At 43.5% G+C, this 25,450-nt stretch overlaps 1 protein-coding gene across 2 annotated transcripts in view; it reads right to left on the bottom strand.

The window, feature by feature from the left end:
- Nucleotides 1-5,964: 5,964 nt before the first annotated feature.
- Nucleotides 5,965-25,450, bottom strand: part of SHB (SH2 domain containing adaptor protein B) — a 323,361-nt gene continuing 303,875 nt past the window's right edge. For both annotated transcript variants that reach the window (XM_075603021.1, XM_075603031.1), the window contains exon 7: nt 5,965-6,689. In XM_075603021.1, coding sequence (XP_075459136.1) covers nt 6,506-6,689 — 184 coding nt within the window. In that variant the 3' untranslated portion in view covers nt 5,965-6,505. The remainder of the gene's footprint in view (nt 6,690-25,450) is intronic.

Genomic DNA, 25,450 nt, shown 5'->3' with positions numbered 1-25,450 from the left:
TGTAGTTTGTTTGTCTGTTTTTAGCTATCATTGTTGGCATACTGCACCATAATTTGTTTCTTTTTCTTTCTTTTCATATATTGCATTTTATCTGAAATGGTGATATGGAAAGTCTCGATTTATTTTTAGAATCACTTAATCTTACCGATATGGGTCTTGTGTTCACTACTAAAATAGGCATAGATCAAATTGAGTTTTTAGTCTACTTATTTTTAATTGAAGAAGTAACCATACAAATGAAAACTTACAGAAAATAAGTAGAATGCAATGTTTTTTTAGACACCAGAAGTAACCATCGCCCAAAATGGATCAATAACATCCCATATGATACCACAGTAATTGATCCATCTTTTGAACAAGTATCAGGTCTTAATAGAGATATTCTTCTTTGAGACAATAATACTAGCATGAGAAAGGTTTCCCCCAACAAGTTAGGTTTCAACCACACTTTAAATAAGTTATGGTGGGTAAAAGTGACAAAAATCCTTCAACGTATAGCATATAGCAAACCCTGCTTTTCACCATTATCTCCTAGTATATAGTGCTTCCACTGAAGCAAGAGATTCTGGGAAACCAGATATAACTCAGCTGCATCACAGATTTACAGAATTAAAACATTTATTTGTTTAGATCCCATTTTGCCTAAATCCTCTAGTATTGTTTTTAGGGAAAATAAATGCATTTAAACCAAGCTAACCCCTACGGTACTTAAACGTCGTACAGCCACTCCAACTTCAAATTGGCTGACTCAGAAACCTAAAGGTTGTTATAATTGTAGGGTGGCCAGATGTCTGACCTGCACCTTTTTAAATACTAAAAACAACACTTTCCAGTCAGCTCCTACAGAAGAAATATGCAATATAAAAGACCTCATGAATTGCGATACTCAATATGTGGCCTCTCTCATTACTTGCTCTGGTGACAAGCAATTTGCGAGTCGCAAAAAACTAGATTTTTGGAACATCGATGCAACATCCCGAGTTATTTTACAGCATGGCCTTTCTAAAGAGTTTAAGAGGCTTAGAGCTTAAGGGTATCGAACATGTAGTCCTAGATAACAGAGGAGGGAATAGAATTCTCCAATCTAGAAAAAGAGGATCCTTTTGGATACATAAATTGAATACATTACAACCCTACTGACTTAACATGGACCTCGATTTTACGGCCTTTTTCTGACTTGCTTCTATATTTATTTTTTAGTTTAGAATCTATATAGAAGTGCATTTCATGTGAAGCACAGTCCAATTTATAAGTATTTTTTATACCATGCCAATGTTCTGGTGATTCAATCTGCCACTGTTTATGGTGCCTTTGGTTTCCACCAAAATGAGAGATCCATCTTTCTTCACAGCACCTTGTCCTTTTTCCTTAAATATTTGATATTTCCCCCTTTCTACACATCTTTTATTACTGTGGGGTGGGTGACTATATATATTCACTATTCTGTTTTATTATCTCTCACCGATTGGCCAGTTGTTTGATCAGCTGGTATTTAAATGTCCAGTAAATCTTAATACATCATCCCTGATGAAGTAACCCAGTGATACGAAACGTGTTGGACATTTTGAGCCTTTGAAGTGTCTGTAGTGCAGACCAAATCCAGAAGTGAGTACTACGCATGTGAGACTCACTACAAGCTGCGCCAGAGTCTGTCTCCACTCCCGTTGGAACTAAACACCTACCAAACAGGTGTTCACGGAGCCACATAGGAGTAATCATCACAAGGAACACTGAAGGATTACACTCTATCACAGATAAGCTGTTTTTTATCTTTTAAATTGTGAGTAGGATTTAATCGGCTCTTTTCTATGCTTTCACTTACCTTGTATTAAAGCAATTTTGCAGCATGAGGAATTTCCTCTCGCACTACAGTTTCAGATGAGAAGTACGCGCACCCACGGCAGATTAATTGTTATGTGAGTGTAACAAAATACACACACGTGCATATATATATATATATATATGTATATATATATATATACACAAGAGAACAGAGAGCGCACGTCCCGTAATGTAAAAAAGTACATTTAATGTTAAGGACAAGAGGATTAAGGACACTCACAAAAGTATTAGAAAATCAAACAGTTTGTGATATAATCACCACCAACAGGGTAACATCGTCCTGGATCACACCAACAGATCAATATCCAATCCGGTTCACTTTCAGCAGCTCCTGATGGACAAAAAGCCGTATCTCTGCTTGCAGTGCGATTTCCAAGTATATCAGCCTCAAATCAGCTCCATGCGCTCTTCGGCCGCAAAGTGCGCACTTGCGTGATGACGTAATTACGTACCCTGACGCGTTTCGTCACACTACGGTGACTTTTTCCCTTTGGGACCCCATCCCACTTTTTAAAGTAGCAGGTTTTTTCATGTTCCTGTGTGGCCAGACCCACTGCAGTCATTCTCCCTCCAGCAGAGGTAAATGAGAATTTTCAGTTAGTGTTAGGACCTTTTTACTGGTCATGCCGTGACGTGGCTGCAGGCTTATAATGCTTTGGCAAAGGGTTTAACTAAATGACCCTTACTCACGAGAATATTGAAGTATTTTACTATGTATTTTTGTCACATTGGGCATTTCTGTCTTTTGTTGTATGTATATATGTGTGTGTGTGTGTGTGTGTGTGTGTGTGTGTGTGTATGCATGTATATATGCACTATTCCCAGGCAACTTTCTTTATGTAGATTATCAGACAATAAAGCTATGGTGGGTAAATATATATTTACACATACACTGTCTTGTCCTATTCCACTCCCCCCTCATGTTTCCTTATGGCCTAGGCCGCTTTTGCATTTTAATAGAGATATTTAATGTCTGTATTGTTAATTTTCACACTAGGCTACTTGTTTCAACCTTGTCTTGTTTCCCACTTCCTCTCAACATCCACTGTAACCAGGTATCTCTCTTACAAACACTTTATATATTGTGAGGTTTGAAAGCTTGTAACATACCAACTACTTGTCGGTCCAATAAAAGGTATCATACCACCTACTCCCTCTCCCTCCTTTGTTACTAAATGAGCAAAGAAAGCTCATTCTAATTGTGATTTTAATGAAATCGTAGGTTGACCCTTAACTTTGTTGGGAAACACCATTTCTAAAAGTAGAACATAGAATTTTTTTATATTTAAAATAAGGGGAAACATCTTGAAGAGGGGAGGGGGGGCGGCGCTTACTGACGCCCTGCGCTCTTCCCCACAACATTTAAATAAAATGCTAGGGGAGCATGCGAGGCCTCTCTAAGTTTCTTACCTGCTCTCCGGCGGCACCCGGCAACGATTCGCCATGACAACGCAGACACAAATGGCAACACATTGCCATGGTAACGTCAAATGACACAGCTGATGCCGGAGGAAAGGCAAAGGAGGGAGGGGAGAGGCACGTGCAGGGGGCGTGGAGCAGACAGAGGGGAGCAAACAAAAAAGTTTGCACACCCCTGCCTTGGAGCACACAGAAGCTAACTTCTGCCTCTGAAGAAAGGACATCCTATTTTCCAATTAAGGCTCAGCAGGTGAAATGGGAAGTGAAAAGGTATGCTAAATAAAAGATAAATAATAACAAAGAGAACTGAATCATACACACAGCATTTTTACCATACACCTATTTTCAAGAAAGAGCGTCCTTATAGTGCTAAGCAACATAGAGAAAACTATGTTTGAAAACAGTTAAGTGGTGTTTTTAATCGCGCATTTCACCATTTTCCAATATACTGTTTTTCTTACTATATAATGTGAAAAAGACAACCAGTGAGGCCCAGTGATTTGATGTGAATAATTAAGAAAAATTATGCTTGCAAATCATGCAAAAATGAAGGCTGCCTTTTAAGTGTCTTAATTCCTTGGCAGAAGGACAAGGTGTTAAAAAAACAGATTAAAGAATATATTATATTGCTTCCAATTGGTAAATACTATACATTCAATAACTTTCACACTTTATTGTTCTCAGATAACATACCAAGGTTTTAGCAGAAGCTGTATAAATATACTGTAGCTGTGGTTCGTAACCCAGAAAGCTTTGAGATTGCCTTTCTTTATGGCTTAAATCGGGGGCCTACTCTATGGTCCCTGTCAATTAAGTCTATAGAAATCACCGATGTGGTATAATTTGGGTGTCTTGCAAGCGAGGCTTGTAATTAAATGTCAGATGTCAGGCAGTGCTGCTTCGACGCAAGGGGATTTCTCATTTTCTTCATTCACATCAGGACACTTGTACGCTTTTTAAGCCTGACCTCTTAGGCTAAGTTCTTTGCAAATAAGATCCCAATTTGCATTAGAATACTGGGTAATGAAGCGCACATCTACAGGCAAAAGTGAATAGCATTAATAAGTGAATAAACCGTTGCTTCAAATATCAATTAGGATTCATTTTCTTGTGAGGATCGGAGCAGGTTGATTAATCTTTGCAGTTTCTATGAAGAAAAGCTCGAGACGCAAAAGAAAAAGGGTACCACAGAAAGCCAATACTACATTGTACAGGAACATTCAATGAACTTATGACACCAAAATTACGGTTTTGCAGTTTGGTAGACACAATAAGTTTCACTTAGACATGCAGAAGATCAGTTTTATTCGAGATAAGAAGGCTGGGACCCTAATACTGTATTTTTTTTCTATCCAGAGCAAAAAAACAGGCTTTACAAGTGAACAGTTAAAAATAACAATACCCTGATTTTTTTTTCTTTAACCCATAACTAAATCGAGTGATGCTTCCCCACTACAGAACAGTCACACTGTACTAACACAAAACATGATCAACTTTGCCTTTTAAGGCCCCGAACTGTATAAAGGTGCACAACCCTTCTTTTTCTTTGTACCAAAAAAAGGGGGTTAAAAATATACTTATATATTAAACTGCTATTTACTTTTTTTATTTACATACCCTATTTATAAATAATAAAACCAAAACTTGCTATTGCGAAGTGACATGTCTGAATATTTTAAATGTAGCAAGCCAGAAACCGGTAAGGTGTCTGCTCCAACAGTGGAATATTGCAGGATATAGTATTAAAGCAGGCAGGGCCTTTCATGCAGGCTCTATGTGCTGATTCTCGCTGGTACCAGTATATATGCTTTGTCTGAATTCAGCAGCAGAGGTTGACTAAAGATGATGATACTGAAACAATGAATGCATCACGCACAGCTATCAAGTGACAAATTGTCACCAAGCATCACTAGGATTGGGCCCTTTCCTTTAATAGAAAAGATGCATTGCTTGTTTGAGGAAAATGTTGATTCCTCCAGGCAAACAACATGCTCATTCCCACAGGGACAGTTTGCTGTGAAGCTGCTTTCTTGGGCTGGAGAAGACTTGAGTCTCATTCATTTGAATAAAGATGAACCCTTTTTAAAGCAACAATACAGGTTTCATTAATTGTTTTATTTTTTATTACAAGATTGACGCAGTGGTTCAACGGAGCTGAACTATGTTAATTTCTGGGGACCCCCTGCTTCATGAAACACACCGCCGTATCGGTGCTGGTATCGATGCAGTCAGAGAAACTGTGTGCTTAACGAAATGGTGGTGTTTAAAGGTCCCGCGGGCCAATAAGAAACTGTGACATCACCTGGTGTAGCTCCTTATTGGCTCGCTTGACCAGGACCATTAAATTCCACAAAGATACCGGTACTTCAGGCGATGGTATCTCTGCAAGCGGCGGTTTCCAGGAGCTGAAATGAATGGGGGTTAGCTCCAGAGACCCCTGCTTGAATTCTGTAATAAATGTAAAAATTTTTTTTTTTAACCTGTATTGCTGCTTTCAGGGACTGAGAGGCGACTCACAGCACACAGAATAAAGCAGAGTATATCCATACAGTTCTGGACCAATATCCCTGTCTTTATAGAGAATTATTATTATTTTTTTAACTTAAATTTGCCACAATCTGCATTCTGTCATCATGTCTACAATGTAATTGTTTGGGGTGTCCGCCTCTTTCATATTTAAATATGTATTGTATTAACCAACAGTAAGATGCACAGTGGGATGTTTTATTTGATGATCGAAGGGGATCACAGGGCATTTATAGATGGTCAAAGTTAAGTTCTGTGCATTCCAAGCGAAGTCTGTTTTGGCAAAAGAAGCTGGACATAGTTATGTGTTCAGTAATGCTTTGTAACGCTTCATTTTGCAACATTTTCCATGGGGGTTCACATTTCTGCACCACAAACAAGCAGTGCACTTCCAAGAATGCCAATCCCTGCTGGAGCTGCTTTAGGTATCAACCTCAGAGGTTAGCTTCTGGATTCCAACTGATCCTCCTCAAAACAGAAGCAGTGTTTTCTATGAATGCCGGCCGTAGTGCAATATCGTACATATTGTGAATATGATACAACAAGCAGGTTCCTCCTTCCAAGCCTGAAATTCACATTTAGAAATGCCAGTGCTTGAATAGCCCCTGCAGTACCCCGCTGTTCTGTAGTGCAGCTGTACTGGCTACAATGCGTCTCCACAGCCCCCCTGTCCACAGGAAGGGGGTAGATCAGTCCGGTAGATCAGACCATCTGCGCTCTACAGGGTCCGCACAGCTACTGGGTAGAGGAGTGATAAATGTTCAGCCCCTTTTATTGGAAGTTTTCTGGTGGTGTAGAAGTGGATGACTTCGGGGACGCTGTCAAAAGGGGGGCTGTTTTGACCCAATATGTATTTCTCTTTGTTTTTCGACAGTTTCATGTGCATGAAGCCTTGGCTGCTCCTGTGAAGATGAAACACACACAAATATTAGATATGATGTTTTGGAACAGTGGGAACACTAATGGTCTTTGCTTTACATCAGATACATTAGGAAAAGACATAAGGAGCAAAAAACATATAACATAAAAATACTATCTGCATTCAACAATAAAAGTAGATCGTTATTCACCCAATGTGGGTTGAGGCGGCACCAAGTTTGCTTTGGTGAGATATACATGAATATATCTCAGTGAGTATGTAATAGGTGTATATACAGATGTAATTGGTGCCACGGTCCATTTTGTGCTGCTATGTGATATACACCTTAGTTAACTGATCTTTACACTACCATAAAATCCAATGGAAAGTCTTTCATACTCCAAGTTGAAATGTGACATGATACACTATCACTGTGGCCAAAGGAAATGGCTGTATCAGTAATTCTGATTGTACAGAATCCACGTACCCTCTGCATCTCCTAATCCTAGCTATGTCTCTGTAATACACAGTTATAGTGCCACAGCAAAAACTGCCAACTGAAATAATAGCTCCTTAACAGAAGCACTAGAAACTGAATCAACAGTGCCATTACCAGTGGAAAGGCAAACAGAATTAATAGTGCAATAAGAAGACTACTGTAAATGGAAATGACTGCACCACAGAACCACAATAAAGTTCATTGTAATTCATCAAGCCCAATCAAATGAATATTGTTGTCAACCCACCAACATGTCCTCATGTAATTTGTGATCAGACATTACCAGTTTCTATTATGCATGACTATTGTTTTAACATAATGCAGTGACATAAGCATCAGAAAACAAGGAGTGGAATTTCAATTTCTCAATGGCATATTGAAAAAAACAAAACTCTCTTGTTAATGGGAACCCATGTTACTGTATCTTAAACACACAGACAGAAAGTGCACAAAGCATGTGACAATTGTACTGCCGACCAGCAGGCCACCGGCTTAAAGCAAACTGATTCATGGTGCCACAATTACAAAATACAGGTAAACCCCGTTATAGCGCGGTCCTCGGGGTCCACCCCGAGACCACCGCGTTAGTAACGGGGTCATGCTAATTAAAAAAAAATGGCCGCCGCGCGCCTGTTCGGGAGGGAGTGAGGAGGGAAGGAAGGAAGGAAGAGGTGTCCGGAAGCCCTACACCAGGCCTGCACAACATGCGGGCCACATGCCTCCTCCCTCTCCTTCCCTCCCAGCCCCCTCCCTCTCCCTCCCAGCCCGTTCCCTCTCAGGGCAAAGGGCTGTGCCCGTTAATTTAATATATGTGATCAGCTGCTTGGACCCCCGCAGCACCAACCCCCCCATCCCCAGCACCCCCCCCTCGCAGGACCGGGCCCCCACACAGCAAAGGATGTCTCCGGAAGATCGCTCACCCCCCCCCGCCGCCGTAGCACAGGGCCCCCTTGCCCCGCCGAAGAGCAGGTTCGTCCTGCCACTCCGCCGCAGCGCAGGGCCCCGCCACCCCCCCATAGCACAATGACGTCCCACCCCCCGCCCTGGGCCGTACCGCCAACCTACCCTCACCTACCTGCCCCCCCGCGCTGCACCGGGCCATCCCACCAGCCCCCGCAGCATCGGGGGCCCCCGCAGCGATCACCCCCCTCCACCGCAGCACCACCCCCACCGGCACGCAGCGCCCCCCCCCCCCCCCTGCAGCCACAGGCCTCACCAATCATCCCCAAGGTAAGGCTGATTTATGTATATGTGTATTGGGAGGGGGGGGGGTTGTGTGTGTGTGTGTGTGTGTGCAGTGTGAGCAATGAGCAGTGTGTGAGCAATGAGCAGTGTGTGTGCAGTGTGTGTCAGTGTGAGTGCAGTGTGTGCAGTGTGTGCAATGAGCAGTGTGTGTGCAGTGTGTGCAGTGTGCAAAAAAACCCGGGAGCCACGGGAAAACCGCGTTATAACCGAATCGCGGTATAACGAGGCGCGTTATAACGGGGTTTACCTGTAATTATAACCCATCGATTAAAGCCCACGCCCACTTAGCAAAAGCTATTGAATTTGCAATAAAGGGAAAGTATTCAGGCATGAAGCACTTAAAATAAGTTTAATGTCCGTCCAATAGTTTGAAAACTTTTCTAATTTAACATTTTCTTGCTGGTGGTAACTTTTAAAGCCTACCATTTGCTACTGTGAGTTAAATTGCTAATTATTTGCTCTTCCCTTATGCAAACATTATAGTATTGACATACCATTTTTTTCCCCAAAGTACACTGGCGACACACTTTATTCGAGCTCGGCTAGTCCCACGAATTCGGGTATACCCGGGTGTATTGAGGTTTGTGACTGTTTTCTGCCCGAGTGCATTGAGGTATTTTCCAGGCAGGGATTGAAGCATTTTATTCCCGCTGGCTGCAATACTGCAAAGTATATATATATAAACTGCATTACAATTCATGAATTTATGCCATCTGGTAGACACGCGAAGCATTGCAGCCTATTAAATCCTAATCATTATCATTTAACAGATCAGCCGCCCGTCAGCCAGGCATGAACCCAGGCTGGGAAGGCAAACGCAACGGGGCTTGTCAGAGGTGAGGAGCGGCGCATTCCAGGTATCTGCCAGGTACATACTGGGTATTTGCTCGAATAAAGTGTGTCGGTGCAGTATCTGCATGGCCCATTATGTCACTATGAGATGAAATTTGCACATATTGATGTTGATCACAGCATATACATGAAGACGATTCAGGATAATTCATTAAATGGGGCAACAACAAAAATTACAGTATAACAGCTTGTGATTTAAAAAATAAAATTAAAAAGGAAAATGTGGTGATGCATACAGTATGCCGTAGCCCAACAGAAACATTCATTACATCCAACTGGCGGGATAGAACTAATCTGCAGAAAATGTTCTGTTGGCAGTGAAAAATGTATAATAAACAACTATTTATTATGAAAATGTGCGCACTCTTTATGCCATGTAAAACAAACAGGAGAAAATACCAGCTAGTAATTAATATACACTTTAGAATACAATATATCTTGCACCGTCTGAATTGCTGCCACAATCATCACTCAATAAGCCCCTTTTCAGCTCCTAAAGAAAGCAGTAAGTATTCTACATTCTGTAACATTGGCTTTTGTGCCTTTTTGCAGTTAGTCTTTTATATAAATAGAAATATTTTTTGAAGCACATTTTAAACGATAAAAAAACCCATTAAAGGTGCAATGCCTATATATGAAGATAATTTACTTTGTCCTGATTTTATAGCCGAGATCACTTTAAGCACCAGGGTTGTCTACTTTATCACACGTGAGCCTTCACTTTTCTTCCACTGGGTTCCTCCACCGTTTAATACTTTGGGTCGGCACTTTAAATGCTTCAGGCCATTTACAATAGAAAAACACAGAACCCCAGCACGCTCTTTTTGGGAACCCCCACAATATATATATATATATATATATATATATATATATATACAGTGTTCGACAAACCTATACATTTGCTCGCCCCGGGCGAGTGGATTTAACATTGTGGCGAGCTCCTATTGGCCCAAGCAACACACGTTTGGTACTAGGTGGCGAGTAGATTTTTTTGTGTGGCGAGTAGATTTTTTGGTGATTTGTCGACCACTGTATATATATATATATATATATATATATATATATATATATATATATATATATATATATATATATATATATATATATATATATATACATACACTGCTGCGGCCGAGTTTATTCGAGCATTTGCCCGTTCTCGTCCGCAGCAGTAACCTGGCGCGCGCCGGAAGGTGCCGGGCGCGCGCCGAAGCAGCGGAAGAGCGCCCTCCGATCGGGGCGCTCTCCCTCCCGCTGCCGGGTCCGCCGGGTCCCCTGGAACCCCCTGCCGCCGTCCCCCACATCGCGGGACACCAGGGCTCCCGGACGCGCATGCAGGGGGCGCAGGCACCCGATGATGCGTGACCGCGCTGAGGGAGTGCGGCTAGCACGCCGGGGCATCCCCCGGCTTGCGGTGCTAGCCGTGCTCGAATTAAACGTGTCGGTAGTGTATATATATATATATATATATATATATATATATATATATATATATATATATATATATATATATATATATAAATAAATAAATAAGTGTTGGATTTACAATAGCCAAATGTATTGAAAATTAGTCTGGCATCTATGATTTTTTTTTTTTTTTTTTTGATCTTTTTTTTTTCCCAAATGTCATATATGTTAATACAGCCTAATACAAGTTTTCTCCATTTTTTGGTTAAAGAAACCAGAAAGAGAGAGGAAAGCTCATCGCCCCCCTGACCCTCCTGGGGTTGTGAGGGGGGCGCGAGCATGGAAACAGAGAGTAAGAGTATGGAAAGGGGGAGAAGGGAAGGTGGGGAGGGGGGGGGGAAAGGGGGGGGATACCTGTTGCTTATCGCGTCCTCAGAATATTTCTATTGGAGTTTCTAGACTCGTTCTTTTTACTTTTCATTTTTGGGTTAGGGACGTGGGGGTGCCATATGGGTTAGCCACGGGTCCCATGTTTTATTAAAGGAGTCCGTGGATCTTTTCAAAAAGGCCGATAGTTTCTCCATATTCATTACCTCTTGTATCCTATTTTTTATCGTTTGTTTTGAGGGGGGAGACACTTTCTTCCAGGCGGCCGCCACTGCACATCTAGCCGCTGTTAGGATGAAGGAGATTAATTTACTTGTTGGTCGGTCCACATTTTCTAGGGGCCTGGCCAACAGGTGGAGGGGGGCTGGGGGGGGGGGGGGGGGGGGGGGGGGGGGGGGGGGTCAACAGGGATTTTGAGGCCGGTGACCTCTTCTATTAATTTTTGAGTGGTTCCCCAGTATTTTTGAATTTCCGGACATGTCCACCAAATGTGTGCCATGTCCCCCTTTTGACCGCAACCTCTCCAGCATAGATCGGACACCTGGGGGTAGATTTGATTTATTCTAACTGGGGTAAGATACCAGCGGAACAGTATTTTATATATATTTTCTTTGATTGTGGTACATATGGAAGTTCCTGAGGCATTCTCCCAAATTCTTTCCCAGTCCTCTCGGTCTATAACTATTCCCAATTCTGCTGCCCAATGCAGCATATAGTCATGTGTGGGGGCTTCTATAGCCCTTTCCAATTCTGCGTAAATTTGTGTTATAAGACCTTTCTGGTGGCCTGTTTCTCGACAGAGCCGCTCAAAAACTGTGAGAGGGGGAAATTTCAACGTTGGGGATAAGGTTCGAATAAAGTGCCGAATTTGTAGATACTTGAACACGTCCAACCTTGCTATTTCATATTTGGTTTGTAGATTTTGATAGCTCAGGAATTCTCCAATACTCAAGAGGTCAGCGATCGCGCTAATATTTTTTGCTTTGAATTGGTCCAATTGTCTGGGCTCACAACCAGGAGGGAATTTCGGATTTTTGTGAATTGGTATGAGTTGGGATTGGGGCGAAGTGAGCTTAAATTTATATTTGCATCTCGTCCAGGTCTCCCATGTGTGTCTCATTGGGCCTAATTTAAGTTTACTATTCTGCATGTCTTCCCTGCTCAGGGACCAAAGGCAAGCTGGTAGTGAAGGCGTCCCGGCGTAGTATGATTCTATATCTAGCCAACAGTATTGGTTTGGGTTGGCATTCCAGACTACCACCTGTCGCAATTGTGCGGCTAGGTAGTATTTTGTGATGTCTGGGACACCAAGTCCTCCTCTACCCCTTGATGCCAGGAGAACTGTCCTAGCGGTTCTGGGTTTCTTACCCTGCCAAATGAAGTGGAAGATTAGTTTTTGTATATTCTTTAATTCTGAGCCAGGGATGTGGACCGGAGCGTCTGGAAATAATATAATAATCTGGGAGTATGTTCATTTTAACCGAGATCATTCTCCCGATCCATGATATTTGATATCCTCCCCATTTCGCTAAGTCTTGTTTAATTTTCCGGAACAGGGTCGGGTAATTTTGTTGATATAGGGATTGGTAGTTCCTCGCTATCTTTACTCCCAGATATTTGATACTCGAGGAGCTCCAATGGTAATTAAAGTTTAATTTGAGGAGTTTCACCTCTGGCTCTGGCAGGCTTAAATTTAGTGCTTCCGATTTATCGTTATTGATTTTATAGCCTGATATATCTCCAAAATCTCGGAGTTCTTTTTGGAGGTTAGGTAGGGATGTTTGGGGTTGCGTCAGGGTTAAAATGACATCATCTGCGAATAGTGATATTTTGTGCTGCCTGTGTCCAATTTCTATTCTTTGATGTCTCTATTGGTTCTTATTGCCGCTGCTAGGGGTTCTATGGTTAATGCAAAGAGAAGAGGAGATAGGGGGCATCCCTGTCGAGTTCCATTAGTAATCTCAAATCTCTGGTTACTGCCCCCTGGTAGTTTTACTGTTGCAGATGGATTTTGATATAATCTACGGACTCCTTCTAGATATGCGTCTTTGAAGCCGAATTTGCGCATAACATGGTCCATGAATAGCCAGTCTATTCTATCGAACGCCTTCTCTGCGTCCAAGCTAAGGAGTAGTGCTTTGGTCCCTGTGAGATGGACATGTTCAATAATGTCAATTATCTTTCGGGTATTGTCCGAGGCCTGTCTGCCTGCTACGAATCCCACTTGGTCTTTATCTATTAATCTTGGTAAAATGGGATTCAATCTATTTGCGAGTATTTTGCTATATAGTTTGAGATCACAATTAAGCAGGGAGATTGGACGGTAGCTTCCACATTGCATCGGGTCCCTGCCTTCTTTGTGTATTATGGCCAGGGTGGCCAGGGACATTGACGTAGGGATTTGATTTCCTTCCATAAAATCGTTAAATATTCTTAGGAGATGCGTGGATAATACTGGCAAGAATCTCTTATAGTAGACACTAGCTGAGAGACCCGGCGTTGCCCGTGAGTTAAATTTCCTGCTCCCTCCTGTCCCCCTTATTTGTGTGCTCCCCCTCTCCCACCCCCCAGAGGGAGGGAGGGACAGTGGACAGGAGAGGGGGGGACAGTGGACAGGAGGGGGGGGACAGGAGGGAGGGGGGAGGACAGTGGTCAGGGGGGGGGGACAGTGGACAGGGGGGGGACAGAAGACAGGAGGGGGGGGACAGTGGGAGGTGAGGTGAGTGAGCGCAGGGGAGGGAGGTGAGGCCTTTTTTATAAGGGGGCTGGTAGCGCCGCCATAGCCTGAGGAAAGAGAGAGCGACATCTGGTGGGAGCAGCAGCAGGAGGAAGAGGGTCCTTCCGGAGGCTGCCTGGCCACTGCCTGTCCCCCTGCCGGGAGGGAGGGAAGTGAGCACAGGGGAGGGGTGTGTGTGTGTGTGTGTGTGTGTGTGTGTGTGTGTGTGGACACAGGGGTGAGAGTGTGAGATGAACTTAGCAAGGACTCTGCAGGGCTTCTTTGGGGGTATGCTGTCAGTGCAAGTGTGTGACAGTGAAGTAGGTGTGTGTCAGTGATGTCACTGTAAGGGCAATGACAGTCGGGCTGGCCACGGACCAATCACATTCACTGCAGCTAGTACCAACCTTTGATTTTATATATTAAGATTAGTGAAGCCATCTGGGCCAGGAGACTTAGTGATTTTTAATGATTTGACCGCCTCTTCCAGTTCCTCTTTTGAAATCTCAGCATTGAGGACTGTGTTTTCCTCCTCCGTTAGTGTGGGGAGCTGACACTTATCTAAGTATTGTGCTATTAATTCGGATGCTACTGATTCGGGGCGGCCATTTTTGGATCTTAAGTTATAAAGTTCGGTGTAAAATTTTGTGAATTCGGCTGCTATTTTATTGTCACTATGTTGTATCTCACCAGACCTACTCTTGATCGCCGTGATTTGGGACCGTTTATACCCCTCTTAATTTAGTCGCTAGAAGTCTGTCTGCCTTGTTCCCTTTATCATAATATTGTTGGTTGATCCATTTGAGGGCTTTCTCAACATCCTCCAGCTGGATTTGTCTAAGTTTTGCTCTAGCTGTTGTCAATGTTTTATATATTTTTTTTGAGGGGTTAGCTTTATGAGTTTGTTCTATTATTTTGATATCATCCGTGAGCTTTTTTATTAGTTTTTGGCGGGCTTTTTTCCTGTGGGATGCGATGGAGATGAATTTCCCTCTAATGGTTGCCTTATGGGCTTCCCACAGGATTGCTGGTGAGGAGACGGATCCTGAGTTAAAAAAAAAGTAGTCTCGAATGGCAGCTCTGATCTCTCTTTCTATCACAGGATGGTTGAGTAGTGATTCATTTAGCCTCCATGAGTAATTTATTGTCTTTTCGAAGGGTGTTGTCAAGGTTATGGTAATCGGGGCATGATCAGACCATGTGATCGGTCCTATGTCGGAGTCAGTTGTTGCCGCCACCACATTTTTTGTGGCCAGAAAGTGGTCTATTCGAGAGTAGGTCTGGTGAGGTGCTGAGTAGAAAGTATAGTCTCTCTGGCCCTGGTGTTGGGTTCTCCAGATGTCCACCAGTGAAAACTCGCTCAATATTCCCCTAAACCTTTTCCCTGTGATCTGGGAGGGGGTTGTACGGGGGGGACCCATTGTGGTCGATCTGTCCTCGGTAGGGTTGAGGACCATGTTTAGGTCCCCTCCCACTATCATCGATGACAGATATCCCGGGTCTATGCCCTCGAGTACTTTCTTTAGGAATTCGGTTTGGTTCTCGTTTGGGGCATATACATTGATAAGAGCGATCGCTGAGCCCGCTAAGGAGCCATATACCACTAGGAATCTACCCTCTGGGTCCGCAGTTGTTTTGATATGATTGAATGGGGTGCCCTGTCTGATCAGGACAGCTACACCCCTTTTTTTGCTAGTAAATGATGCGAAAAAACACATTGGGAACACTTTTTTGAATAAATTTGGGGGGTCTTGTGATGTGAAGTGGGTCTCCTGTAGAAATATGATGTCCCCCCCTGATCTTTTCATATCTTGGAGTGCTAGTCTCCTTTTTCGGTTATTCTGGAGGCCCTTCACATTGAGTGAGGTGAATTTAATTGTGGTTTGGCTAGCCATTTGGGTTCTTTTTTAGAAGGTACCGTAAGGCCTCATCTTTCCCATTTGAGAGGCCCTGATTCAGTAAGTCTGAGTCTAGCTTATATCTCTGTAGGTGTGGGAGTTGTGAGTTTTTTTTGGCTAGAATGGCTATTTTAAGCTGAGGGGGGGGGGGCGTGGGGGAGGGTCAACGGGGGTAGGGCGAAGATCAGCTGGGACAGAGTCAGCTGATAGAAATAGGTTGTAACGAGGCCTTGAAAAGGCCTCAACAAACATTTGCCAGCTTTAAAAACAGCCGGCATTTGGGCTATAAGAGCCCTTCTGGGGTGATTCCGGGTCAGTCCATCGTTGGACGTCTGAGGGGTCCAAACCCTCTATAGAATTTACTTAACCCCTTTTTTACGTAGATCCTCAATCCACAGGTGAGGGAAGATAGGGGAGGTGAAGGTGTGATTCAGGCAGTTTAAACATTTTGCATTTTTGTACAGCATCTGTTATGTAGCATTACACCACGGACCCACTGTGCACATTTTGATTTTCCACCCAAGCAGTTTCAACTTTCTTCTGTAAATTTGCTTCGTCTTAATGGGAAGGGGGGAGGGGGGGGGATGGGGTGGGGGGGGGGTGGGGGGGGGTGGGGGGGAAGGGGGGGTGGATGGGGGGGGTGGTGGGATGGGGGGGGGGGTGTGGGGGGATGGGTGGGGGGGGGGTTTGACGGAACCTTTCCAACAATATAGGCCTTTCACATTTTTGTATGCTGCATCTATTATACCACTCTTTGCAATAAGTATGCTATATATTATCTGGAAATCAGCCAAGGCACCTTTTGTTTTCTTATAAACCCTTGCGTCCCCTGGGTTCTGTTCCAAAGGAAGGCATAGGTGCATATATCACATTGCGTTTAATTCACAACTTTTATATAGTACCGGGGGAGGGGGGGTGGGGGGGGGGGGCAGGGGGGGGTAGGGGCAGGAGGGGTGAGGGGAGGGGGGTGGGGGTGGGGAGGGTGGATGTGGGGGGGGGGTTTGACGGAGCCTTTCCAACAGTGTGGGCATTTCACATTTTTGTGTGCTGCGTCTGTTGTACCACTCTATACAATAAGTATGCTATACACTGTCTGGAAATCAGCCTAGGCACATTCAGTTTTCCTATGAGCCTTTGCTTCCTCTAGGTGCTGTTCCAAGGGAGGACATAGGTACATATCGCTTATTGCATACATTTTTCAACTTTTGTATAGCACCCGGGGGGTGGGGGGGTGGAGTGGGGGGGGTGGAGTGGGGGGGGAAGGGAGGGGGGGGAGAGGGGGGGAGGGGAGTGGGGGGGGGAGGGGGGAGGGAGGGGGGGGGGGTTGACGGAACATTTCAGGCAGTACAGGCATTTCACATTTTTGTATGTTACATCTGTTATATCACTCTGTCCCATAAGTATGCTATGTGCTGTTTAGAGATTGGGTTAAGGCTGAGACGGGGGGGGGGCCGCGGGGTACTTTCTATGATATAGCATTTTATTATATTACTCACGGCCTCCAGGGCGCCAAACCTCAATTTGTGTTTGTGCGTCCTTTAAATCAAATCGGGTGAACTGGGTCCTCGGGGTCGCAGTTGTCCTCCGTCTCTTGAGCCAATGCGTTTTTGTTGGTTCGGGCTCTGCTGCTTACTTGTTGATGGGCCGTACCCCCCTCCCCCCCCCCGTGGGCCAAAAAAATCATCCCGTGGGATCGGGACTACCGGCTGGAGGGGGGGGGTGGAGCGAACACCCCTGCGGACTAATCTGAAAGACTGGAGGTCGGGGCATAGCAGAACAAGGCCTGGAGCCAGGCTCTCATCGCAAACCGGCATTGGGGAAACCACGATCCTGTTCCATCCGGTCGAGTCGAGTGTGAGCCAGGATTTCAACTCGGCTGGCGGGATCAGCCCCGGTGCCATCGCGGGAGTAGATGACACGTGGTCCAATGTGGGTAGCGGTGTCCAGTGTCGTCTTGTTCGGGAAGTCAGCGGCTTCTCTCCAGGTACAGCTCCGGCCCGACGGGATGCCCTCCGATGTGGTTGTGGGTCTCCTCTCTCCCTCGGGATCACGTAGGGGGGTGTTGTTTGGGTGCGGTGGCGGCTGTTACTTACTTGTCTTTGGAGTGCTGGGCCGCGATCCTCTCCGATGTCCGGGGTGGGTCTCCTGCGGCGTCTCCAGATGGCAGGTTGCCTGGTAGCCATGCCTGTGGAGGGGTTAGGCCCAAGGCCTTTGCGAATGGGGCCATGTCCGCGGGGTATTTCAGGGACAGGAACTTTCCGTTTCTGTTCACCGAGATTTTAAACGGAAAGCCCCATCTGTACTGTATTCCCTTCTCCCGAAGCAGGTTAGTCAGCGGCTTTAGCTCCCGTCTGCGATCTCTTGTTGCTTTTGACAAGTCGTTGTACACTTGTAGGGTCTCGTTTTGAAAAGTTATTTCTCCCATGTCTCGGCATGCTGAAATAATTCTTTCTTTTGAGGTGTATTTATGCATTTTTATTATGATATCCCTTCTGCGTTTTGGATCGTCAGACTTGGGTCCTAACGCACGATGGGCTCTGTCCATTTCCATCTCCTTTTCCTCCATCTCCCCGCAGACCAGATTGAAAAACTCCAGGAGGTAAGGCCGAATCTGTTCTTGTGTGACTGACTCTGGAACATTCCTCACACGGATGTTTTGTCTCCGGTCACGGTTTTCTTGTTCTTCCATGCCTTCTTTGAGGAGGGAGATCTCTTCACCCAGGCGGCTGATCTCTTCTTCTGCTTCTCCCTGTCTTTGTAGGGATTCGGAGAGCTTATTCTCTAGGGTAGTGGTCTTTTCTGTTAGCCCTGAGATTTCCTTCCTTATGTCGCTCACTGCAGACCGCAATTCCGTTTGGAAGGAGGTTTTGAGGGTAGCAGCCATTCCTGCCATCAGTTCCTCCAAATATGCCCTGGTTATTGCATGTTCTGGGCTTGTAGAGGGGCTTTCTCTCGGCTGGGTCTTTTTCCCCGATTGGGAAGTAGCGCCATGCGGTCCGCCGCCATCTTGGGGATTCATGGTGCTTGCTTTCCCTCGCTGAGACGGTGAGAAAAATTTGGAAACAGCCTGGTTGTTCGTTTTTTTTGTTTTTGACATTCCCCTTCTGTTTATCTATCTGAGGGGACTATTTTCGTCCATAAATTTTGAGTTTAAGTGGGGTTTTTTTCGCTGTATAACCCGCGGGTTTCAGGAGCTCCTCTAGCAGCCGTCCATACCGGGTGACGTCACCGGAAGTTCCCCCTATGATATTTTATTTTTAAAGAATAAATTACTTTTTAAAACAATTTGTCTTCCAAACTAAGGACCCTATTTTATATATGCCAAAGCTCCTGTTTGGGTAAAACGTGAGGGAAAATCCCTATTCAAGTCAGCTGCTTGACATACAGTATATAGAATTACCCCCTCAGTTGCAATACAGCAGCCGTCCTGGGACTCAAAGTGGCCTTTATTAAAATCTGTAAAAGAAAAAGGCTGATCACGTGGATTTCTCCTTTAAAATGGTAGAAATAGTACATACTGTAGCTGATTATTTATATTTTCTTAGAACTTGAATGCATGTTGTTTTTGACTGCAAAGGGGATAAGGGACTGCTAAAATAAAGGTTAAGCCACCGCGGTCCCTGACCCATGCCATCCTTCCCTGGGGATCATCTGGGCCACCAACTCTGTTGTTACATGCCCGATAGCCCCTTGCATTCTGTGTGAAAGTATATACTTCATTCCTGTGTAAAAATGTATGAAAAGTATAAAAATATGCTTAGTGTAATATAAAGCAGAGTCAAATTTTCTGGACATGCAGGGCTGAGAAACACTTTGTGCTGCTTTCATGTCCAGAGGAGATGGCTGCTGGAAGAGGAGGAGAGGTGCAGGGACAAAGGTGATGGTGGCCAGGGGCAGAGCTCGGGCCAGAGGGGCATCTGCCTGAAAAGCTGAGCCATTTGCTTCTTCCCCAGCCAGAGTGCTGCCAGCCCAGCGGGAGATATCCCATCAGCCGGAAGCCGTTTGCCAAGTCCCTCTGTTAAGCGCTGGGCTCACTGGCCAATTTGAACTTCCCTCCACAAAGCCCTTTAACTCTGGGAACCTGTCTACAGCCCTGATTGGCCTAGGGAGGCGAGCTCTGGCTTCCTAATTGGTCCACGAGCTCAATCCGCATTCTGATTGCTCACCTGCCCCTTTACCATGCTTTAATATGGTAGAGGGGAAGATAGAAAAAGGGGGCCCGATCAGCGCTCCACAGCTCACTTGAATCCGTTTTTTGATAGTATAGCTCTGATTGTATTTTGTGCTCGCTGGCTCCGGCAGGTCTTTATTGAATTGCTTTGCCCTATCTGGTGCTGTGATCCCTGGGTTAAGTTCTGGTCTACCTGAACATTGTTTATATAGACTCCAACTGACAAGATAGTCCAATAATGCATGTCTCTAATATAAGCGCCATTGATTCAACATAGTATAAACTTAATATTCTTGTATAATCACTGGCCTTTTTCACCAATAGCACCTTTGTTATAAACGACAAATAATTTACAAATATGCAAATGTTAAGCAAAACATTCAATACAGTGAATATTGTATGTAATGGAATGAATAAAATAATCACTATTTTTTTTTGCCTCATATTTTAAAACATATTTTTGCCCCATATTTTAAACATTTTAAACAAATTGAATTCACTAGAGATTAGCAGAGATTCAAACACGCATATATCAAGAATTCTCGCTGCCTTGTAAATAGTCCATTTTTATTTCCCTCACAAAATTAGCTCTTTTCTCGGAGGAAGTAAGTCTGTGGGCCCTTTAATTATAGTGTTTCTGGTTTTGAATCTTAATTTGAATTTCAGTTCTTTAAAAGAATTATTCGGTTCTGTTAGACATGATTGCTCAGTTAGTGAAGGTGACATCTTCACGTACATAATTATGATGAAAGCAATACTGCTGGAATTACTGTTGATGAACCAGTCCCTACGATGGTTGATGTAAGACTGACACAAATATATTTTTCTGAGCAGGGAGGTGACAGACGATTAAAGAAAATAAATCTTTTTAGAAGAGGCCGATTCAGTTTTAAGGCTGCAATACGTATTGTGATGATTTTATATGTTTAACCCCTTTGTTGCTAGAGGGGTCAATGACGCATTGCTCTGCGATGAACATCTTTAGCTTCAGAAAACAAAATTAAACAAAAATGATTCCCTGGGATTCGGGGGGGTGGCTGTGGAAAAATTGAGGAGTTCTAAAAACTCTGAATACCTTGCAACGCTATCAATGACATCACAAATAAAAATGGCTATGAGGTAAGAGTCACAAATCAAATATTGGTATCAAATAAATGCATTGCTATACAGATCGGGATAAAGCACCTGATCTGGCGTTAACTGCAATTCAGGGCAATGGCAGTTAACGTCAGACCGAATGTGTTAACTCAGTCACAACAGACCTTAATTAATCTACCCTACAGCTTCTTGAACAAATTGGGGCTAGGTATCAAAGTCTCCCCGGCAAAACTAGGGGGGCAACACTGGATTTTTCAAAGCAAAATTACTACAGATATCAATGGGATATTTTCTTCTTTAAAAAGTTGTGAAATCTATACTTCTCCCAAGGAGAAAACCACTGTGAAATTTAATAAGAAAGTATGTGGTCCGGATGAAAACCAAGGATAATATTATATATATATATATATATCAAATAAAAAGATAACTTGTGAGCACATTCACATGTCTTGGGCAGGTCTGCAACCCTGCCTTTCACCATTATCCCCAGCATACAGTGCTTCCACTGCAGCAAGGGATTCTGGGAAATTACATGCAAATGAGCACACGTGTCACCTTTTGTCTGAAAAACCATATATATATTATCATTCTAATCCTGTCCAGTGAAATTAGATGCTTGGTAGCCTAAAATTTAGGGGTGGAGGGTGGAATTTGACATCATGGCAAATGTGAAATGCAAGAAAATATGTAGCTTATTCCTGGAAGGTATGGCCAATACACAGCCCTCATTACATCGAGTCTGCGTGCTGAGCATTGTGTTGATTTTATGCATGACATAGTGTGTGTATAGAGATTCTGGATCAATATTTCTCTGTTGTAGGCTGTTACTTCTAATCGTACAGACCACATCGTAAATCCAGCCATCACCGCTCTGGCTAGGAAAATATTGCTTTGAATATTAAGGCTGTGCAGCTTCATCTAAGGTGTTCAGCTATTTCCAGGCAAGGTGAAAGCAAATTCTTTTTTTCTGGAAAAGGTGGCACACGACTGGAAAAATCTTTCAACTCTTTGATATTAACTTTCGGTCTGGCTGACACCGTTTCATGGCCTTGAGGTTAACAATGAAAAAACAAGTCAGCGGCTTTAATTTATTTCCCTGCAGAGGAGGTGACATCACACACAAAAAAAAAGATACACATTGAGGACTAAATGGATGTTGATTGAATTGCTATGGAAACGAAAGGTCCCCCTTAGCTCGAGAAGCTTCACATCAATGTAATAGCTAAACCAACCATGAGCAAGCAGTTAAGAGAAGTATTAACGCGTTGTAGCTTACAAGCTATTATGTACTGCTTCAAAAATGAACCCCTTTACTACAATATCACACAGTACATTTATTAGTATATACACACACACTATCCTTTTTTTAATTTAATTTTTTATTTAGGGAACAAAAATGATTGATTGGTGGACATGTCAAGATTCATACAGCCTAGATTGTAATTGTAAAGTCCTGTTGTAGTTGTAATTTATTGTGCTATGCATAATTACATATGTAGCAGATTTTGTTGCACCTGCAAATAACACAAAATAACGCAGATTATCAGAGTTTCCATAGGATTCAGTGGCAGTGGCAACGCAGAATATTACAGAATATTACAGAATATCCCGCCATAAATTGACAGATATGGATATTCTGTACAACTGATGGGCAACAGGCAGTCCCGCGGGCCGCACACAAGTCCCTGCAACCCCAATCTCCTCTCTCCCCGATTCCCTTCCAACTTTAGACTCGTTGCAGGCACATAAGGGGCGACACTAAAGGATGGAGGAGCCTACAAACAGGGCAGGGCTACAAGCCAATTGGAGAATGGCAGGGAAAGAAAAAAGAGGTGAGATGGAGAGGCAGAGTGAGAGAAGGGAGGGGGACAGTGAAAGAGAGGAGTGAACACAGTGAGAGAGACGGGAGGAACAGTGAGAGAAAGGAGGGGAACAGGGGAAAAGAGATCAGCAGAGAGAAAAGGGGAGAGAGATTATCATAACAGAGAGCGAGAATAAGAGATGTTATATGGGGCAATAGGGGTTTTAGGAAGTGGCTTTATGGAGCAACAGGAGTAGTTATATGGAACAATAGGAGTTATATGAGGCAATATGAGTAATAGGGAGAGGATATAGAGTAATAGGAGTTATAGGGAGCGATTATATTTATGACAATAGAGTATGTGCGGCCCTTTTAGGGGCTGAAGCTTGATGTATATTATGTTGCCCACCACTTCTATGCTATTAGCTGTACTTTTAAATTATAGCAGCTGTTTTGGTCCTAGAGAGGTGTAGATGTCATAGGTTGTGACACCTATTTAGGTAACAAAAGTACCTACTGTATAGACGTGTTTAACAATATATACAGTACATACAGATGTAGCCAATATTATTGCAACCTGTGGCCTGGTGCAGAGGGAACATACACCATGCGCCAGCAGAGTTTTTAATCAGTCACGCAAGAGGAGGGGGTGGGATTGCCGTGCTGTTTCACCCATGGGAGCACGCCACGGGTTGCAGTAACTTTGGCTATGTACGTACTGTGTGTATTATCAAACACATCTATACAGTAATACCCTTGTTACCTAAATAGGTGTAACACCTCTTTATTTTACATCAGATTATATGGTCTATTACTGAGGTGGGAGCCTGAGTCCTATGGGTTACTGTTACATTCTTATAGTGTGTGGTACATGCTGTGTGAGACTGTAGTGACTAGACACAACACAGTGGTAATGAATTATAACATAAGCTTGATATACTCATGTAGCTATAATTTGTGGTGTTACATATCTCATATGAATCAGTATGGTGACTCAATCTCATTATCACTCGATACACATATATACTTAAACAAACTATACCAACAGTGCAAATGCTGCGCAAACAAATAATAACTTTTATCTCTGTCCGGCCTCCCAATCATGGGGTACTGGCCTGTAGATCCTGGTGTGCTAGCACAATCGTTGGAGCTCATAAACTGTGTGTTGCAGGCCTGGTGCTTCACAAAGATGAAACTGTGATGGCAATATAACTGCAGTTTATATCCTTTGTGGGTTAGCTCACCCACTCCAGCCTGGTGTAATTCCGGCACAGCTGGGCTCCCTAATCTGTCTTTGTAGTAGCCTCTGTCTGCCTGCTTCCCTCTGCTCTGTCAGGTCCTGGTCTCTGCTGGGCCCTGCTGCATGCACTGGTCCAGTGGGGCAACTATATCTCTCTGCAGTTCCCTCTCTCTTAGGGGTCCTGCATGGACTCTCTGTGCAGGATGGGCCTGCACACCCTCACTCCCTCAGCTCCCTTTTCAACTGTCACTCCACTGGCTAAGCAGTCACATGGTCCAGTGGAGTGTAATTCTTATAGGGGCCATGTCCTGTGCTGATAGCAGACACAGGGGGTTATATCAGGAATATTTTCTTTTGTATTGAAATAACGGGTATTCTGATCACATTACGAATATCTGAAAACAAGAATATCATCACTTTTACATCTTTTTAAATTAGGATTATTTTCTATTTTGCAACTGTGTCCAATATTTGTACAATTGAGAACAAAGAATGAGAACACTAAAAATAACTTGCAATTTTTTAAAAAAGATTATAAATGCATGGAAATGCTATTAATTGCACCAATGACAGAACTTTTTATTAAATATTACATTAACTGTTCTTTTGTCTTGTGTTGGAAAATAGTGAAAAGCATTTAAAAACACACACACACACACACACACACACACACACACACACACACACACACACACACACACACACACACACACACACACACACACACACACACACATATTGGGAAAAAAAAAAAAAAAAAAAAAGAGAGCATCCCATCAGTATTAAGATACTTCTCCTCTACTTAAATAGAGCTGTGAAAAGAATAACCAAGATATTCAGCACTTCTTTCAAGGGGAAACCAACCCAATTACTGCTCTAATGCATTAAAAGTGATAGCAGTAGTGGAGCTTGCCTATCCAGAAATTGCTCATTATGTTAACAAAAAGGTCGTTTCAGATTTAGGCTTTCCAACTGTGCTACATTTGATGGCTAGATTGAGCCTTATTAAACAAGTTGTACTTAGCTAATCATCAGGGTAATAATACATCACAGATTTCTGCAGATGTTTGGGCGTACAGCCCAAAGCCGCGTGTTTTCCACTACCTCTGACTTTTCAATGTAATTGCCTAATGAATATTTCATGAGGAATCCAAAGTAACAGATCTATTAAATTAACCTCCCTGTAAAAAAAAAAAAAATACTAACCCGGCATGCATGTAACAAAAGATAATGGCAGCAAACTTGGTTTACAAAGCTAGACATTGTACACAATAGTAGGTAGACTCCCAAGCGATGGTGAGTAAAAGATTGACAAAAACCCTTCAGCGTACAGAGAACAGTAATGATAATAAAACACATTTGCATCCCAGACAGGTCCCCAAACCTGCCTTGCCCCACAATCACACAGCATACAATTATTCCACTGCAGCCAGGGATTGTGGGTAATGACATGCAAATGAGCACTCACAGTTCAACATTTGTTGCTTCTT

This window comes from Ascaphus truei, chromosome 1 (genome assembly GCF_040206685.1).
Source record: "Ascaphus truei isolate aAscTru1 chromosome 1, aAscTru1.hap1, whole genome shotgun sequence".
NCBI classification, from domain to species: Eukaryota; Metazoa; Chordata; class Amphibia; order Anura; family Ascaphidae; genus Ascaphus; species Ascaphus truei.
This window is presented reverse-complemented; position numbering and strand designations above follow the sequence as displayed.